The sequence below is a fragment of the Eurosta solidaginis genome, chromosome 2 (assembly GCF_040869045.1).
Source record: "Eurosta solidaginis isolate ZX-2024a chromosome 2, ASM4086904v1, whole genome shotgun sequence".
Taxonomy (NCBI): Eukaryota; Metazoa; Arthropoda; class Insecta; order Diptera; family Tephritidae; genus Eurosta; species Eurosta solidaginis.
Genome location: NC_090320.1, coordinates 92,437,454 through 92,459,068, shown reverse-complemented (window position 1 = coordinate 92,459,068; position 21,615 = coordinate 92,437,454). Strand labels below are relative to the sequence as shown.

At 38.2% G+C, this 21,615-nt stretch overlaps 1 protein-coding gene across 1 annotated transcript in view; it reads right to left on the bottom strand.

The window, feature by feature from the left end:
• LOC137241573 (uncharacterized) overlaps window positions 1-21,615 on the bottom strand; it is a 266,619-nt gene that overhangs the window by 234,422 nt on the left and 10,582 nt on the right. The window contains exons 2-5 of the mRNA XM_067769140.1: window positions 17,488-17,619; window positions 17,256-17,416; window positions 14,289-14,314; window positions 13,712-14,226 (exon numbers count right to left, since the gene is read on the bottom strand). Of these exons, the coding sequence (XP_067625241.1) occupies window positions 13,712-14,226; window positions 14,289-14,314; window positions 17,256-17,416; window positions 17,488-17,619 (834 nt within the window). The remainder of the gene's footprint in view (window positions 1-13,711; window positions 14,227-14,288; window positions 14,315-17,255; window positions 17,417-17,487; window positions 17,620-21,615) is intronic.

The following is a 21,615-nucleotide window of genomic DNA, read 5'->3' as shown; positions in this document are numbered from 1 at the left end:
ACCCCCAAATCCCCCAATTTGTTATTATATCTCCCCCTTTCGACATTTTCGGGTCTAGGAAACCTAGGTATATCAAATCAATCATCATTTATACACATATATACAAGGCATACATATAAGGCAACAAAGCCATGTAGTCATCAGCCGAAGTTGGTTCTCACACATGCACGCGCATATATATAGCTCAATTACCAAGCAGAAGATACTGCAGAAGGCGAAACGTCTAGACCAGAGCCGGCCACACAAATACTAAAACAATTGCATAAGTGTGTGTAAAAATTGAGTGACAACTCCAAACAGTGTGCAAAAAGAAAATGTGAACTGTAAAATTTGAATTAAAAAGGACTTTGGTTATTTGATTTCAAGCTATTTCTGACTAAATTTACTTATATTCTTATAACTAAGAACGCGGAAGTCGAGCTAGTCAGATACAATTTTTTTTATAAAGAAGGTATGGTGTTTCTTCAATGCGAAATTTACTTTAAAAAATTCGCTTTTTCATTAAGAAAAAACTATAAAACAAAGTAAATGTAAAGATAGAAATATATATTTTCAAAACATAAAGTTATTCAATAAAAAAAAAAAAATTATGAAAATTAATAAAACTAAGTAGAACGTATAAAAAGATACTTATGTTAAATTGTCAATATTTACTAATATTAATTAATTATTATTAATAATTAATATTTAAATTGTCAGTATTAATATGTAAGTTCAAAGGAACTTAATAATACTAACTAAAACGTATTAAAAGTCACTTTAACATTGCTAGCATACTGTTTTTTATTATGTGCCAAAATAGCATGGACTTTTCCTTTTGCATTCACTGTTGATTTTAGTGAGTGACAAGCGTGTGATCACACATCGTCAGTGTCGGTGTGAAAATACGAACTCAAATTGCACAATGTGCAACTTTTGGCCGACTTTAGTAGAAATATGCGGATGAAGCGACGGAGAGTATAAAAGCAAGCTGAGTAATCAGTTTGACTTAAGCATGCTAATGGTTATGAAGTATAAGTGTTATTGTGAAGTACTCTCAAATTAGCGGAAGGTTTGAAATAAGAGGAATTTCCCAAAATTCGTTACAATTGGTGTCAGAAGAGGAATTGTTGAATAAATTAAGAAGATTGTGAATACAACTTGGACATGGCAAAGTTTAGTGAATTAAAGATCCAGCAACTGAAAAAGGAGTTGGAGAACCGTGGATTGAATATAAACCGGCAATAAGATCGAACTTCAAGCACGGCTACGAGAGGCAATGTAGTCGCAAGGAATTAATGTGGACCAGTATGTCTTTCATCTTGATGGAGACGAGACAACAACAAAAATGGAAGAGAAAAACGAAATATCGCAGACAGTTACGAGCACAGACTTGAACATGATATTGGCTGCAATATCTGCTCAAACATCGACAGTGGCATCTCAATTGTAATCACAGGAGACACGTATAACATCCATGATGGAAGCACAGGAGGTACGCATGTTGTCGCAAATTTCATCTCAACTGGAAGAACAGGAGACATATATGGCATCTCAACTGGTATCGCAGGAGACACGTATAACATCACAATTGAAATAACAGAAGACATTTATGGCTACTCAACTGGACGCGCAAGAGGCACGTATATCTGAAATGTCGGCACAAATTGCGGAACAGGTATCATCACAGCTCTTTGCGAAACTGGAAGAGCAGGATGCAAACATTTTACAACTCGTGGACATAATTGATGCCGAGATAGAGGCGTTATAAAGTCGTATGGAGCAGTTACAACTAAATCGCCCGGCTATTCCAGCGAGTAATCCAAAGGTAAAGACACCATCCTTTGATGGTTCTGTTCCTTTCCACGTCTTTAAGCTACAGTTTGAGAAGACCGGAGCAGTGAACAACTCGAATGCTGAAGATAAAGTTGCTACACTGTTCGAGGCATTGAAAGGGCCTACAGTTGAAATCTTATAGATTATTCCAGAGTAGGAGCGGAACAGTTATGAAGCATTGGTGGGCGCACTAGAAAGGCGATGCGGTACCGAGCATAGGAGACATATATACCAAAATGGAGTTACTGAACCTCTTCCAGATGCCTGCTGAAACATTGCAAGAGTTTGCGTCGGATGTTGAAAGGCTGGCACATTTAGCGAATGCGGACGCACCCGTGGAATACATCGAGAGGGTAAAAATCCAGAATTTTACAAATAATACGGGACGTGGAAACGAAGCGACTACATAAGCTAACCCAAAACCTACATTCGTAGAAACGGTATCACATACTCTAATTCAGCATCGCTTCTGTGTAAGCCAGCTTTCAAAGCACGCCGCGTGGAGGTAGGAAAGGCCAGATTGGGTGAACACAATATCAGAGGCATTGAAAGGATCACCAAAGCGGAGTGAAAGAGTTATCAAATGCTTCAAACGCGGGGAGCCAGGTCACATTGCACGTCATTGCGATCTTGATCCTAGTGCTTTCAACAGCATGGGTGGTCTTAAGAACAAAGCTGGAGGAGATGAGGAAGAGTGAGACCAATGTAAAGATCGAGAGCTAGCTCCAGCTGTGTAATGTCCCGTTATCTCTGTATCACAAATCGGAAGAAAATCTAGCAGTCTTACCGTAAGAGGAAATGTGGATAGCAAGGAGCGTATACTCAGTGTAGATAATGGCGCATCTCATTCCTTAATCCGATCTGATTTGGTCAACAGGAGAGTAAAGCAATTACCTGGAGCAAGATTGCGTACGGTTACTGGCGAGTATAACCAAGTCCAATTGGAAAGGTCACGGTTCTACACAAATTCGTTGTGGCAGAGATTGTTGATGAAGTCATATTGGGAGTGGACTCCTTAGTTGACCATGATATCGGGATCGCTATGCAGAGAAGGATTATGCGCTATAAGAACAAGAATGTGCCATTTTACTTCAGTTTTGAGAAAGGGTTCAGCAGTAAGCGAGTGCTGCTAGAGAAGATTCAACAGAGACCACATAAGTCAAAGGAAGTAAATCGGGCAAAGGTTGATGGAACGAATGGGCCGAACAAATCAAAACCGAAGGTACCCGCGAGAAAAACACTGGCATTGACAAACCATAATGGATGCACTAAAACGAACGAAAGAATTTCCCAAAAAGAATGCAAGGGTGGTTTCAAGCCAGGGTGCACTACTCTTATGAAATGTCAAAACGATACTGATTATGTGAGGGAACGAACCAGGATAACAAGTAGTAAGACGAAGTACAGGTACGATGAGAACAAAAATTCGGAAGGTTTCCTGGAGGCAGATTTGGTACTGTTATACAACCCTCACCGGCGGAAAGGACTTCCATCCAAATTTCGGTGCAGATAGAAGGGCCCATGTGTAGCGAATCAAAGATGTCGTCTACTGCATACAAACAATTGGGAAACTACGAAGTGGAAGGGTGGTTCATTTGGAGAGTTTAGCAGCGGTTAGATCGAAAGATTTGTCTGATCGGTACGATCAGACTTAGGTGGAGGGCAGTGTAACGAATATTAGCATCTCTAATACATACATTTATACACATACATACAACGCAACGGAGAGATACTCACAAACACATGTAGTCATCAGCCGAAATTGGTTCTCACACATGCACATGCATATATGTAGCTCAATTACCAAGCAGGGGATACAGCAAAAGGCGAAACGAATATACTTTAGTAGAAATATGCGAATGAAGCTACGGGGAGTATAAAAGCAGCGCAAGCTGAGTAATCAGTAACCAGTTTGATTTAAGCACGCTATTGGTTGTGAAGTATAAGTGTTATTGTGAAGTACTCTCAAGGTAGTCTAATAAAGCCCATTTTACATTACTGAATATTGGAGTTATTTATTCAACAGTTTAGCGATTCGAAAGTTAGCGGAAGGTTTGGAATAAGAGGAATTTACCAAAATTCGTTACAATACCTTAAACTGAAACCAAAATAAAACAACGTAACATAAAATGAATGAAAACCTTAAAATGGAACCAACTATGCTAGTTATACTCCTATTATTCGCGGATCCCATGTCATCTTAATCTTCTAGGCTTATGCTTTTAGGGCTCAAGCCCTTGGAAAACCGTCGATCTATACTATTCTTTACTTTCATGTATAATATCATTAGGGGACCATTGACTGCCCTTACCTGTGGGAAAAGATTTGCATAAACGTTCCCCAAAGACTTCTCCGGAACTTCTATCTATTCTATTGGGATAGCTTCAGAACCAACTATGCTATATATGCTCCTATAATCTCGCTATTCGTGAGTCTATAGATTTTTTACTTCCAAGGGCTGAATTCTGCTTTTAAAGCTATATACATACGTTTCTACGTATAATTTAAGCTACAAGTAATCATATTAAATAGTTTTATAATATAGTCTGTAAGGATTACTGTCCAATGACCTAAATAAATAAATAAAATAATTTTTTTTAATTGTCCCACCCTAACACACGCGTCGACTTTGTCACTTTTTTGCTAATGTTGAGCTGTAAACAACAGGGCTCGTTCAAAGGACAACTCGCATAGATGAGATCTTGTTCTACAAAGCCTTAAAAAACGCTGTCTTTCTCCTATTTTCTCTACCTGACTGCCACTACTTCATACACCACAGCTCACACTGAATGACACAATTTTTTTTCAAGAAGCTTTTAATGGCAGGAATACACGTGGGTGGCTAGCCAACTGCCGTGAGGCGACTCAATTATTTTACAGCCTCATTCTGTTTGGCGAACGAGGCGCTTAACGTACGCTACCAGCGTTGGCGATATCGTCTGCTAATGGTACTCTGAATCTAACGTTTTCATTTAAGGTCTAGCTTTACGTTTTTAGTCAAATTTTAAATTTCGTTTTCGCTTTTACAGCAGTTGTTCGTGATAGAGAATGCCGAGGTAACGTAAATTTCTTTTAATTCAGGAGAGTCTTTAGTTGTTCCATGTGCAAATTTTAAGCCGAATTTCAAAAGCAACGAATATTGATAATAATTTTTTGCCTGGGCCTTAGGAGACAAAAAAACATTAAACAAAAATGTGTTTCTCAGGGGGCCCGCGATTTAGAGTTACTAAGACATTTTTTTAATTCAGGAGAGTCTTTAGTTGTTCCCTGTGCAAATTTTAAGCAGAAATTCAAAAACAACGAATATTGATATTGATTTTTTGCCTGGGCCTGAGGAGGCAATAAAAACATCAACATCTCAGGGGGCCCGCGATTTAGAGGTACTAAGAAATTTTTTTTAATTCAGGAGAGTCTTTAGTTTTTCCATGTGCAAATTTTAAGCAGAATTTCAAAAGCAACGAATATTGATAATGATTTTTTGCCTGGGCCTGAGGATACAATAAAAACATCAAACAAAAATGTGTTTCTCAAGGGGCCCGCGATTTAGAGGTACAAAGAAATATTTTTTAATTCAGGAGAGTCTTTAGTTGTTCCATGTGCAAATTTTAAGCAGAAATTCAAAAACAACGAATATTGATATTGATTTTTTGCCTGGGCCTGAGGAGGCAATAAAAACATCAACATCTCAGGGGGCCCGCGATTTAGAGGTACTAAGAAATTTTTTTTAATTCAGGAGAGTCTTTAGTTGTTCCATGTGCAAATTTTAAGCCGAATTTCAAAAGCAACGAATATTGATAATAATTTTTTGCCTGGGCCTTAGGAGACAAAAAAACATTAAACAAAAATGTGTTTCTCAGGGGACCCGCGATTTAGAGTTACTAAGACATTTTTTTAATTCAGGAGAGTCTTTAGTTGATCCATGTGCAAATTTTAAGCAGAAATTCAAAAACTACGAATATTGATATTGATTTTTTGCCTGGGCCTGAGGAGGCAATAAAAACATCAACATCTCAGGGGGCCCGCGATTTAGAGGTACTAAGAAATTTTTTTTAATTCAGGAGAGTCTTTAGTTTTTCCATGTGCAAAGTTTAAGCAGAATTTCAAAAGCAACGAATATTGATAATGATTTTTTGCCTGGGCCTGAGGATACAATAAAAACATCAAACAAAAATGTGTTTCTCAGGGAGCCCGCAATTTAGAGTTACTAAGACATTTTTTTCAAATTCAGGAGAGTCTTTAGTTATTCCATGTGCAAATTTTAAGCAGAAATTCAAAAACTACGAATATTGATATTGATTTTTTGCCTGGGCCTGAGGATACAATAAAAACATCAAACAAAAATGTTTTTCTCAAGGGGCCCGCGATTTAGAGGTACAAAGAAATATTTTTTAATTCAGGAGATTCTTTAGTTGTTCCATGTGCAAATTTTAAGCCGAATTTCAAAGGCAACGAATATTGATAATAATTTTTTGCCTGGGCCTGAGGAGACCATAAAAACATCAAACAAAAATGTGTTTCTCAGGGAGCCCGCAATTTAGAGTTACTAAGACATTTTTTTTAATTCACGTGAGTCTTTAGTTGTTCCATGTGCAAATTTTAAGCCAAATTTCAAAAGCAACGAATATTGATAATAATTTTTTGCCTGGGCCTGAGGAGACAATAAAAAAATCAAACAAAAATGTATATTTACATGAATCCGAAATTGTAAAGTTTTCGTGGTGACACTGATGAAGGTTAATCTTCAAAAATTCTTCCAACAATACCACCAACTCTGTATCAAAGTCCAGATTATGTAAACGACTTCGATATCGGTACCGTGAATAATGAGTTTTTGCGATCTGAAGAAGTCAACGAAATAATTCGTCGAGGTCATCAAAAGTGCCTTGTTATTTTTCCACGTGATTGTCATGACGAGGCATTTCCTACCTCCTTGTTAAACAGAATCTTGCCAAATGGAGAGAAAGTGGAGCGTGACTGGTTAGTGTGGAGTGCCAGTAGCAATGCTTTTTATTGCCTACCATGTCGTCTGTTAAGCACCAATACTTTAAATCGACCTAAAATTTGTTGTGCGGATATTCGAAATTCCAGGTGTGGAAGAAGCTATACGATAAGCTGCCATTACACGAAAATACTGAAGATCACATTAAATGTTATATTCAATGGCGATCTTTACAAGATCTAATTCAAAAGGAGGCTAAAGTTGATACACTTATCAATGAACAGCTAATCACTGAAACTGAAAAATGGAAAGAAATTTTATATATAATTTTGGACACTATTTTATTTTTAGGTGAAAGAGATCTAGGCGAAGGTATATATCTTGGTGAACGAAACGATGGACATTTTTTGGGCATCTAAGATCTCATAAGCCATTATGATCCGACACTTAGAGATCATTTGAAGAAAGCTGGAATTTCGCAACAGCAGCAGAAATGTTTACAATTTCCCTATCTTTCCCCCGACATTCAGAACGAGTTTATAGAAATTTGTGCAAAACACGTGAGGGAAACTATATTAGATAAAGGCAAGAAAGCCAAGTATTTTGCTATTATCGTTGATGCTATGCCTGATGCTAGTCAAGTTGACTACGTCCATTTTGCGCTAACTCCATTTCAATTTGAAAGCAACAAATTTTACAATTCCAGAACGGTTTTTGGCTTTCGTAAATTTTAGCCAAAAAACTGGTCAGAAAATCGCTGATCTAATTTGCCATACTTGATTGAAGATTGTTGTGCACAAGGGTACGAATACTCGATTACTCCCCTTGTGCAACCCACAGCCTCAATTTATGTGGTGTTGATGCTGTAGAATGTTGTACGGCTGCAATTACTTGTTTTACTATTTTCAGCAGCACTCCACAACGATTGGTCTTCTTCAAAAAAATGTACCGAGCTCTCTTAATAGTCTTTCAGCCAAAAGCCAAATTTGACTGCGCAAGCATACGGCGATTATACCGGCATTCTCAAGTACATTAACAAGTTCGAATATATCTTGCTGTCCTCAATGTGGTTCAAAATACTGTCAACCATTAATGAAAGAAACGTGGTCCTCCAAGCTAGAAACGCCACCATAGATGTTGAGGTCCAACATCTAGATGCCTTATTAGCTGGTTTGAAGTTAATCAGGAACCAATGGGAAACAATTTTAAACGAATGCAAAACAGTTGCTATTCAATTGAACATCTCGCCAAAGTTTCCGGGCATTCGAAAGAGAAAACCCAAAAGACGTTCTGAAGATAATTTAAATGAGATGGTACGGATGATTCACAGTCTAATCTGACCACTGGCACTACTGAACGATTTGCATGGAGGAAACAGAAGAACGTTCCTTCAGCGTCCTTTGAAGAATCAAAAACTTTCATAGATCGTCTTCATCTCAAGAGCGAGTTTCCGGACTTGCCATGCTTTGTGTTGAATCCTTTTTGGCAAAACATTTAAATTTTGATATTATTATAAAAATTTTGCTGCGAAAAGAACATGTAAAGCCACTCTTTGATATCCGAGCTTTCTATATTGAATAATTAAAATTTATAATCATCATTAAATTTATCAGAAATGTATTAAAATGTTACCAAATAACTAGAAAAGATTACTTGAAACAATATGTGGCTGTTAAACAGAATTTTATTTCTACGTTACAATAAAATAGTATAAATAGTAAATATTCGGTATTAATTTTATTGTCAGCTCTTAGTCCAAAAATCATTTAGTTGATATGGTAAAATTTTTTTTTGATGTAATCCTCATAAATAAAACGCCACTAACTCAAGTTAATCAAATGTATTAGTGGATTTTTTATAAGGGGCCCGTAAATTGTTTAGTCCCGGGCCCGGATTTTCTCTCTACGGCCCTGCATTGACACCATAACATTGAGCATAAATTGAAATTGTCGACGATGCGGTATAAGCTCCGCATTTAACTGAAACCGACTTCTTGATAATGGTGGAATGTCACACGATTTCTGCATATGGTGGTGAAAGAAATGTATTGTGACGAATATTAGCAACACTAAGGCATACTATCATCTCTAAGTCGATACTAAGCAGTCACTTGTATCTACATAAACAAATCAGTAATTATGTCTACACATATGTACACACAAGAAGCGGAGAGATATGCACAAACACATTCATATATCTGAGACGCTCACAAAAGTATGCAATCAGCGGTCGAAGTATCACTCACATATACACGCGCATATGAGGAGCTATAAACGTGCATCTGTAGTTTATAGCTGGTGATTTTATAGCTGGTAAACAAGTAGTAAATTCTAGAAGAATAAATGCCTAGAAGTATGCGAACGAGGAAACCGAAGAGTATAAAAGCAGCACCAGCTGAGGCATGGACAATCAGTTTGATTTAATCACGCTATCAGTTGCGAAGTATTAAGTGTTATTGGAAGTATTTTCAAAGTAGTCAAATAAAGACCATTTGGCATTATTGAATATTGTAGTTATTCTATTCAACAGTTTAGCGATACGAAGGTTAGCAGAAAGTTGCAGGTAGGAGGAATTTCACTAAATTCGTTACAATTGATATCAGAAGAGGAATTGTTGAATAAATTCCGAAGATTGCGAATACAACTTGGACATGGCAAAGGAGTGAATTGAGGATCCAGCAACTGAAGAAGGAGTTAGAGAGCCGTGGGTTGAATACAACCGGCAATAAACTCGAACTTCAGGCACGACTACGAAACGCTATGGAGTCAGAAGGAATTAATGTGGACGATGATGTCTTTCATCCTGATGGGGAAGAGATAACAACAAAAATTGAAGAGAAAAACGAAACATCGCAGACAGTTACGACTACAGACCTGAACATGATTTTGGCTGCAATATATGCTGAAACATCGACAGTGTCATCTCAGCTGGCAGCACAGGAGACACGCATAACATCCAAGATGGAAACACAACTAGAACCCCAGGAGCCACGCATAACATCCAAGATGGAAACACAGTTAGACTCGCAGGAGAACCCCATAACATCCAAGGTTGAATCACAAGAACCGCGTATTTCAGAAATGTCGACACAGATTACATCTAAGATGGAAGTACAAGAGAAGCGCTTATCATTGCAAGTGGCACAAATGTCTTCGCAGCACAGGGAGCAAAGATAACATTAAAGCTGGAAGCACAAGATATAAAAATAATGCAGTTTGAGAACAAAATCGAGGCTGATGTAGATGCTTTAAAAGGTCGTATACAGGAGCTGCAACTAAATCGCCAAATTGCTTCAGCAAGCAATAAAAAAATAAATGTAAGGCGCGATAACCTCCGAAGAGATCTAGGGCCGAGCTTCTCTTCCAATTTGCGTCGTGCTCCTCTTGATTTTCCCTACAAATTGGCCGGACGGGACCTACATGTTTTATGCCGACTTCGAACGGCATCTGCAAGGCAGATGAGTTTTCACTGAGAGCTTTTCATGGCAGAAATACACTCGCAGAGTTTGCCAAACACTGCCGAGAGGCAACCCCGCTGGGTTCGAACCCAGAGCATACGGTGTGGCAGGCGGAGCACGCTACCATCACACCACGGTGGCCGCAGCAAGCAATACGAAGGTAAAAACTCCATCCTTTGACGGCTCTGTTCCTTTCCAGGTGTTCAAAATTCAATTTGAGACGACCACAGCAGTGAACAACTGGAGTGCTGAGGATAAAGTTGCTGCACTATTCGTGGCATTGAAAGGATCTGCTTCTGAAATCCTACAGACTATTCCCGAAGGAGAGCGGAACAACTACGAAACATTGATAAATGCTCTAGAGAGGCGATACGGAAGCGAACACAAAAACCAGATATACCAAATAGAGTTGCAAAACCGCTACTGAAAAGCTAATGAGAGTTTGCAGGAGTTTGCCTCGCATGTTGAAAGATTGGCTCATCTCGCAAATGCGGACGCACCCGTGGAATATACCGAGATGGTAAAAATCCAGAGCTTTATAAATGGCATACGGGACGTGGAAACGAAGCGAGCTACATACGCAAACCCAAAGCTGACATTTGCCGAAACGGTATCCCATGCATTGATTTAGGAAACAGCATCGCTTCTGTGTAAGCTAGCGTTCAAAGCCCGTCATGTGGAGGTAGAAAGGCCAGACTTAATAATAATAATACCCAACGTATTAATACCCTCCAAAGCCCGCCTGATCGGCGCGAGGGGCGCATCCGCATGACGCACGGATTTATTATTGCCGAGTTGTTGATGGGCGGAGGTTCGTTAAGCGTCGAGATCTAAAACTGCTCAGCTACAGAATAAAAATCATCAGCTGAGTGCTATACATAACAGTTAGAAATTACATAACAGTTCGAAATTATACATATACATACTGCATTGTTAAATAAGTGAACATTTTTAATTTATTTAATTTTTTTTGTTAAGAGTTAAGATAGGATAAGACAATTTCCTTTATGGTAAAAAGTGAATCCGTTATAACAAATGAATTGGAATGAGTGTTAAAATCATCACACAAACACCGAAAAGGTTCATTTAATTCGAAATTAGTTCTACACTGCCACAAAAGAAGAGGTTTGTAATGTCTTGACACCCGTGAAGGGACGTTAAAGTTTACTTCGTTCAAATTGGACTAGAAATCAGTCCATTCAGGAGTTTAGCCATAAATATAACGCCTAGCATTTCTCTACGACTTGAAAGAGTTGGAAGATTGATAAGCTTCAACCGACTAGTATAAGGTGGAACATTATACGCAGAGTCCCACTGAAAATTCCTTAAAGAGGAAATTAGAAATTGGTTTTGTATTGATTCAGGTCTATCTGCATGAACTCGATATTGTGGATTCCAGACTATTGATACGTATTCTATTATCGGTCTAACTAAAGTGATGAACAGAGCTTTAGTTACATAAGGGTCACTAAATTTTTTGGACCACCATTTCACGAATGAAGGAACACCTCTAGCCTTATTGACAGTAGCTTTGGTTGAAACTAAGTTTAGCATCTATCTTGACTCCCAAGTCCTCAAAAGAGTTTACTGAAAGAAGACAAAAATTATTAATTGCGTAAAAGGCTGCTGGCAAAGATCTTCGAGATAGGCACATGAATTTGCATTTATTGAGGTTCAGCGGCATTGAATTTACGTTGCACCAAGTAACTACGCAGTTTAAATCCACTTGAAGCAAGGGACGTTCTTCGATAGACGCATAAGACCTAAGAAGTTTTACATCATCAGAATTTGGAATATTTTATAGTGGTACAGATATCATTAATAAATAGCAAAATCAGAATTGGACCAAGGTGGCTGCCTTGTGGGACGACCGAGGGAACGTCGGTGCTTTACTGTCTTGCTGCGGATTTTGGGAATCCAGAGGAAAAAATCTATTAGAGACTTTAACACATTTTTCTCCATCTCATTTCTAAATACCTTAAACTGAAACCAAAATAAAACAACGTAACTTAAAACGAATGAAAACCTTAAAATGGTTGCACGACAAAAGCAAGCAACTTTTGAAGAATCCCCGTTATTATTGCACGTATTGCACTTTTGGAGAAAAAATTACCACAGACTAATTCTCTAATATTCTTAGAAGCTCCATCCAAAGCTTCATTGCCAAATCGGCAATGGACGATGAAATCTCGTCTTTTAAAAATATCTGAATTTACTTGTTTTTGTTAAAGCAAAATAATTGTAAATGTATGAAAAAAGGTAATTAGCACAAACATTTGCTAAATATTAGGGTTTCCAATCAATGTTTTCAACTAACTGGCGTACGTGCGCTGTCAAAAATTTAAGCTCATACAAGCATATGGAAACGTACATAACGTGCGCCGTATATATTTTAACGAATTTATGGAAATTCCTCGTATTTGAAACCTTCTGCTAACGTTCGAATCGCTAAACTGTTGAAGAAATAACTCCAATATTTAATAATGTAAATTGGTCTTTATTAGACTACTTTCACAATAACACTTTTACTTCTCAACAGATAGCGTGCTTAAATCAAACTGACATCTGATTCTCAGCTTTACCTCCTTTTATACTCTGTGATTTCCTCGTTTGCATACTTCTAGGCGTTTCTAGAATTTAATTTACTTACCAGCTATAACTACAGGTGCACGTTATAGCTTCTCATATGGGCGTGTATATGTGAGTGATACTTGCATAAATGATTGCCTACTTTTGTGAGCATATCAGATTAGATATATGCATATGTTTGTGCGTTTCTCTCCGCTGCGTGTACGTACATATGTGTAGACATAATGATTGATACGTTTATGTAGATACAAGTGACTGCTTGCTTTATTGTTGTTGCTTTATTTACTTAGTGTCAGATCAGTGATATGAGTATCACTTAGTGTCACTAATATTCGTCACAATATGCTAGCTGTATTTTAAATTAAAGGGTTATAATATTAATGTTAACCCTCCAGATTATGGACGTGTTTTAGCACGCAAGTTCTAAACAAAGAATTGAAAAAGTTTTAATTGTTTTCATCTTTATTTCTGTAAATGGCCACTCTGGACAAAAAGCGTCAAAATTTCGCCCGGCATTGTGGTTTGAGTAGACGAAATAGCTGCGCGTAATACGAGAAATGTCAGCGCCCGCGGCGTATATCGTCGTCGCTCGGCATTGTGTTTACAGTTTTACTTTGCAACATTTTACATATAGCGGCATCGCGTCCGAGGAAACCAAGTCTTAAGTGTGGCAGGGCGCGACAATGGCATGTCAATGTTAAAAGGGCGTAGGATGTGTATAGACGGGGGCTGCCCCTGTTACAATGGGTATAAGACGGGTCATGCCAATGCAGAACTACGGGGAACTCATTTCATGAAACTTCAAAAACCCCAAATATATGCGTCAAAAAATTGAGGTGGAGTTACCTTCTTTTTATTACGTGGGCGGTATTTCCGGAAAGTGCAATCATATGTATGTGTCTTTTACTCACGATTCTGGCCTTGTCTATATAATCGAATTCATTCCGTTTTTCCGCTATTAGTAAAAAATTGTCTTTGTATTTTCCACGTAAACAATGGCCACACATATTCTTGGCTTTCCCTTTTGATATTTGACTACGATTAAAGACTACATAACCATCATAGCTTTCTTCGATATTTAGTTTCGTGTAACCAATTTCATTCAATTCTGTTTCCAAAAATATTTTGTTTTCCTCCCCCAATTTACATGGCCGGGTTTTAACTTCTGATATAAATAATTTCTCTTCGAATAGTAAAGCCTGTTTTGCGTTATGCATATCTGTTGCCGTCACGCTCCAGTGGCATTCGCCGAATTGTGCTTCTGTGGGTTCGATAGTAGATAGCAGCATTGACAATATGCTGTCCAAGCTAATCTCATCTTCAGGCACCATAACAAAATTTTTCTGGCAGGGCGTATACACCCAAGCATCTTCTGGTCGTGTTACAGGGATATTCTCTAATTTGCAAGTTTCGCTAAGGCCAAATTCTAGAAATCGATTAAAAATAAAGTTAATAAAGAAGACTTCAAATGTACATCACAAAACCAACCCATTTTTAAAAGTATCTTGATTTTACTGAATAAAAATAAGAAAAGAAATAAAATAGCAATAATGTCTATATCACATCATTTATGACATAATTTATTTTCACTTGTTTTCCATGCTTGAAATCGTGATATGTATCATGATACAAAAAATGGAGGTAGTTCCATTTAGTGTGACGTTAGCCACTTGACTTTTGCGGGGACAATGAGAATTTCACCAAAAATAAGCTACCAGATTGAAAAATGTTACGAATTTTTCTAATTTTGATGGATTTCATATTAACGAATACGACTAAATTACGTTCATAGTTATTTTAAATAAAAAAGAAAAACCAACGAGCCCCATGCCTTGGACATATTTTAAGACGAAATATAAGCCTAGAAAATAAGGTTTTTAATAAGTTTTTCGAGCTCCCGAAATTTGTTTTGGTGGAAGGAACATGAATCGAAGTATGCAAAGCAAGGGAATGTAGCCCATACGTTTGCTCAGAACATTTTGACAAAACATACACTTTTGTCAATTGCTTGCTCAAAGAAGGTCCTTATAAACCGACACCGCAATTTCTTGATAAATTGGCTACAGGTCCACATTTTTTATTTTTTTATATATTGTATAATTCCAGCGTTGCGCTTTAGGAGGGAATTGCAAAAACATTTTTTAGGGAGAACATTAACCTGTAGCTCTGCAGGTTAGACACTAGTTATGAGAGTGTTTTTGCCCGTTGTACCAGGGGTCACCTTGGGACAGCCCCGCCTATACACATTCTGTGCCCTTTTAGCATTGACATAGATGTGCAGACTTTTGAGGTACACTTTTTCTAGGGCCATGCTAGAACAACAGGATTTTTCGTGTATTTTTTTCTGTCTAGGGATCAAGCTGCCATAAAGATATGAGTCATTATCCACTATTTTTCAATAAAATTGCATGTTTTACTGTATTCTAAATCGATATGTATGTACATAAATCGTGCTAAAGCATATTATTATTGTCTCAGATGACCATTGCGTTTTCATCCTAAAGGAAATTTCCATTCCGAAAAACCACAATTTCGCCTTAAACAGTAACGATATGGCAACGCTTCTGGCAAAACAACAAATATTATGAAACTTCAAAAACCCCCAAATACGTCAAAAAATTTTGAGTGGAACTACATTCTTTTTTTTATCATGGATATGTATATACATATATTGAAGATAGCATGATAAAAAACACTTACAAGGCAAAACCATTTCTGAAATTATTGACATTTTTCAGAAATGAGCTTTTAGTTGTAGACTGATTTTTCAATATTAAATTGCGCAAAATCGTCAAAAAATAAATTTTTTCCTACCAAAAGAGGGAATGGTGTTTCTATCACGGAAGGTAGTTTCACGAAAGGCAAATCCAACAACGTAGAAGTGACAACTGAAATATTTTTTTGTTGTAGGAAGTTTTGCTTAAAAAAATTGTAAACAAGTGCATTAACCCTTTTTGACTAACTTTAAATTTTGGGTCGTACAAAAATCGTTTGTTAGAGGCGCAAAAGGTATTAATGTAGATTCTTTGGACTCTTTCTGGTCGTGAACCAGTGCTCTCACGGTGAATAATGTCCGCAAATGTTGAATCACTCTTGCCAATACTACAACTCTGAGCTGATTAAAAATGTAGATAAGTCCTCATACGGTGCAGAAGATAGGTATGTTTAGAATATTCGAGGGACAGTTTGTGAACATTTACATCCGAAAAACGGCGTGTATGAAAATTGTGCATCATCCGCCAGGAGAGTCTCGATTGAAAGTAAATTTATTACAATTTGGGTTGAATTCATAACGGATATGAAGACATCTCGATGACCTCCAGCATGCTGGTCATTAGAGGCGACCGAAATCCACTGAATCAAAAGTTCGAATGGCCAAACAACATTGTTCTCGCTGCAGTCGGTCTAGTAATAGAAGGTTCTAGCACCGGAGCGTACCAGTTTTACTAACATCAAATACAGCCCATATCCGTAATATACCCCTATATGATTCAGGAATATTTTTTTTTTTAATTGCAGCAACTCGAGACTGTTCGTGACGACTACCACCAGAATAGTGGACAACTGCAACAGAATATCAGGGCACTTGTCAGTTAGCTAAAGTGGCAACAAAAACATCCAACCAATAGCACTGAAGCCCTGACAGGCCAAGCTCCGGCGACTTTCAGCTCTATATTGATGAGCTCCCCTTCCATTTCGCGCTCCTAGAATGGATATACATACGCAGGGCCGCATTAACCCTCAAAGGGGCCCTAGGCAACCATCAATTTGGGGGCCCTCTTTTTTCACGTCCGATCACTTCTTTTTTCGATTAAAAAATACAAACTTATATCTTTCATGCAAATTTTATTGTCACAATGTAATAATGTCAATAAAATAAATATCTACATTTTAAACGTGTCGTTTTCTACATTTGTTTTCGGCAAATTCATAAATTATATCATCAATATCGATTTTATTCAATAACTCTGACTCAATGCAAAGTATATCCAACATCTCGAGTCTCTCTTGTCGTGTTGTAGATCTTTCAGCAGGTTTGATTCATTTTAATTGCGAGAAGGATCGTTCGGCAGAACAATTTGTGATCATTAATGTTAAACAAATCCGAAGAGCTATTTCTGTGCTAGGAAATACATCGGCTAATTGATCTTCCATTAGAATCTTACACAAATGACTATGAGTTTTTTGTGCATCAGTGTATCTGGAGTTCACGTAACTTTGGAATTGTTTCATTTGAATGAAAAATTTTTTCAAATCTCTAGAATAAAAACGAACTATGTTATTCATAGCTGGTTGGTGGAGGTCTCCATCAATTAGAGAAAAGTTGATGAGAAATGCAAATCTCTCTGAAACTTCCATATACACTTTTGCACGTCGTTTGATTTCACTGTGAAGATTGTCGATGATTTCGACGAAACCTTTTGTCCTAAAATCATCGCGAGGCGCAAATTCTACTTCTGCACTTCTGGGGCATTTCCGTCATTAGGTTGGTTTTTTCTACGACGAGTACGTTTTACGATTTCTGTATAACCTACAGCAGGTAATAATTGTTTTGTTTTTTCTTCGATATCATTGAACTTTTCACGGAATGAAACTAAACTCTCTAAACTAACAATCTGTACAAAAAACCACACGTTTGCAAAACGTGAAACCGAATTCGAATTATTGCATTTTATTCGCGATACACGTCGTAACGGGTATCAGTATTTTGTGATTCATCATCAGCACTGATTTCTAGAGCCTCTGATATGATATCAAATGTATTGTAAGCGGCATTCGTCGCATTCGAATATGCTTCCCAGCGTGTAGTTGACAATGTCTTCAAAGTGTTTTCATTGTTTATTTTACTTTTTTAAAAGCCCCAACGATAGGTGGAAGCGGAAAAAAATTATATGCCTGCATAATGGCGAAAAAATCACAGCATGCTCTTCAACCAGTGGAAATGCGCGGAACAGGGAACATAGATCGCATTCTCATTCAAACTCAATATTCATGCTTGCACACCTTTATACTTCCTGGACATGTTTAATGCGTTGTTAACAGTTTTGAATATCTAAACCACAGTCTTCAGTAAGAAGCTTTAAAATTTGATTCGCTAGACTTTCACCAGTATGACCTTCCAACTGAAGAAAATTTATAAACTTTTTTATTTTATTATTCAATATACTCTCCTTTCACTTCGATACACTTCTTTGCACGCTCATACAATTTGTCAAAAGAGTCGGAAATGTCCTTTTTAAGAACCTTGTCTAGTTTGTCGGTCGTCGGCTTTTGAATGCGGTCAATTGACTTTTGTTTATTTGAGTAAAATTTATTTTCAGTTCTGATTATATTGTAACGATTTTTACTTGCAAATCCTCTTATTTGCCCTTTTGCTAGGATCGTATCGCTAAACTGTTGAATAAATAACTCCAATATTGAATAACGGAAAAATGGCCTTTATTAAAATACTTCACAATAACACTCAAACTGTGCAACGAATAGCTTAATAACCAAACTGATATCTTAAAGGAAACTGACTTTCAAAATAATAGTGCTATTGCTCGCTAGATATCGTCATACTCGTAACTGCTTGACAATTCAAATCAAACTGAATTACTTCTTACTCGCTGGCGCCGCTTTTATAGTTTACGCTGCATATTTCTAGGCTCTTCGATTTCCAGAAGTTACTAGTTGTTTCGGCTACAAAATCGCCAGCCACAACTACGTGCACAAATTATTGCTCTCTCTTGTGACAACTCAGATAAGGTATATGCATGTGTTTGTAGTTTACAGTCTCCCGCACACACATAAGCGTATAAGTAAATTCATCGGTGTGTGACATCTCATCTCTTGCTGCCTTGTATGTAAATGTTGCTCGTCGGAATGTGTACATATGTGTAGACGCAATTATTTATTCGTTTATGTAGATACATAATGATTGAATTATTGATGTGCATTCACGTCACTGCTTAGATCGGCTTAGAGCTGGCAGCACTCCTTAGTTTTGCTAATATTCGTAACACTGCCCTCCACCTAAGTCTGATCGTCCCGATCAGACAAATCTCTTGATCTAAACGCTGCTAGCATCGCCAAATGTACCACTCTTCTACTCCGTGGTTTCTCAATGCTTTGTATGCGGTAGATGGTATCACTGAGCTTCTTCACAATCTTGTACGGGCCTTCCCAACTGCACCGAAATTTGGATGGAACAACTTTCCGCCGGTGAGGGTTGTATAACAGTACCAAATCTCCCGCCAAGAAACTTTCCGAATTATTGTTCTCATGGTACCTGTGTTTCATCGTACCACTCAATACCCTGGTTCGTTCCTTTACACTCTGTTGTTTGGCCGATGAACTACTTCGTAGAGCTTGCGCTGGACGGATTTGCTTTGCATAATCAGTATCGTTCCCACATTTCCCCACAGTAGTGCGCTCTGGATTGAAACTACCCTCGCATTCCTTCTCGAAAATTCGTTGCTTCATTTTCCTACGTCTTTTAGGTTTTGTCAATGCCAGTGTTTCTCTTGCAGGTACTTTTGATTTTGATTTATTTGGCCCATTCGTTTCATCAACCTTTACCTTTGACTTTCGTGGCCTTTGTCGACTTTTCTCCACCAGTACTACTCTATTACTGCTGAAACCTTTTTCCAAACTGAAGTTAATTGGCACATCCTGGTTCTTATAATGCATCGCCCTTCTCCGCATATCGATCTTGATGTCATGGTCAACCAAGAAATCCACTCCCAATATAACTTCATCAACAATCTCCGCCACAACGAATTTGTGTAAAACCATGACCTTCCCAATTAAGACTTCACATATTACTTCTCCCTGAACTTGATTATACTCGCCAGTGACCGTACGCAACCTTGCTCCAGGTAACCGCTTTACTTTCCTGTTAACCAAATCAGATCGGATCAAGGAATGAGATGCGCCCGTATCTACAGTCAGTACACGCTCCTTGCCATCCACATTCCCTCTGACGGTAAGACTGCTTGATTTCCCTCCAATTTGCGACACAGATATCACAGGACATTAAATAGCCCGGTCTAGCTCTCTACCTCTTACTCGCTCTTGCTCATCTCCTCCAGCTTTGCGTTTATGGCCACCCACATTGTTGCAACTATTAGGATCAAGATCGCAATGACGTGCAATGTGACCTGGGTTGCCGCACTTGAAACATTTAATAACTCCGGCATTCTTCTGTTGAGATCCCTTCAGTGCTTCCAAAATAGTGTCTACCCAATCTGGTCTTTCCACTTCTACACGATGAGCTTTGTATGCTGGTTTACTCAATAGTGAGGCCGTTTCCTGAGTCAATGCATGTGATACCGTTTCAGAAAATGTCAGCTTTGGGTTCGCGTATGTAGCTCGCTTCGTTTCTACGTCTCGTATGCCATTTATAAAACTCTGGATTTTTACCCTCTCGGTGTATTCCACGGGTGCGTCCGCATTTGCGAGATGAGCCAACCTTTCAACATCTGAAGCAAATTCCTGCAATGTCTCATTTGCTTTTTGGTAGCGGTTTTGCAACTCAATTTGGAATATCTGTTTTCTATGCTCGCTTCCATAACGTCGTTCTACAGCAGCCATCAATGCGTCATAACTGTTCCGTTCGTACTCTGGAATAGTCTGTAAGATTTCGGCAGCTGGTCCTTTCAATGCTACGAAGAGCGCGGCAACTTTATCTTCCACATTCCAGTTGTTCACTGCTGCGGTCTTCTCAAACTGTAGCTTAAAGACCTGGAAAGGAACAGAACCGTCAAAGGATGGTGTTTTTACCTTTGGATTACTCGCTGAAACTGCTGGACGATTTAATTGTAACTGCTCCATACGACCCTTCAAATCATCGACTTCTGCCTGAAATTGAGCGATTTTTGCATCCTGCTCTTCCAGCTTTGATGTTACCCTTGCTTCCTGTGCTTCTAATTGTGAAGACATTTGTGCCACCTGCAATGATAAGCGCTCCTCTTGTTCTTCCATCTTTGATGTTATGCGTGTCTCCTGCGATTCCAGTTGGGATGCCATATATGTCTTCTGTTCTTCCAATTGCGTTTCCATCTTGGATGTAATCTGTGTCGACATTTCTGACATTCGCGTTTCTTGTGCTTCAATCTTGGATGTTATGCGTGTCTCCTGCGATTCTAGTTGTGATGACATTGTCGATGTTTGAGCAGATATTGCAGCCAAAATCATGTTCAAGTCTGTGCTCGTAACTGTCTGCGATGTTTCGTTTTTCTCTTCAACTTTTGTTACTTCCTCGCCATCAAGATGAAAGTCATACTTTTCCACATCAATTCCTTCCGCTTCCATTGCCTCTCGTAGCCGTGCCTGAAGTTCAAGCTTAACGCCGCTTGTATTCAATCCACGGCTCTCCAACTCCTTCTTTAGTTGCTGGATCTTCAATTCACTGAACTTTGCCATGTCGTTGTTGTCCTCTGGAATTTATTCAACAATTCCTCTTCTGACACCAATTGTAACGATTTTTACTTGCAAATCCTCTTATTTGCCCTTTTGCTAGGATCGTATCGCTAAACTGTTGAATAAATAACTCCAATATTGAATAACGGATAAATGGCCTTTATTAAAATACTTCACAATAACACTCAAACTGTGCAACGAATAGCTTAATAACCAAACTGATATCTTAAAGGAAACTGACTTTCAAAATAATAGTGCTATTGCTCGCTAGATATCGTCATACTCGTAACTGCTTGACAATTCAAATCAAACTGAATTACTTCTTACTCGCTGGCGCCGCTTTTATAGTTTACGCTGCATATTTCTAAGCTCTTCGATTTCCAGAAGTTACTAGTTGTTTCGGCTACAAAAT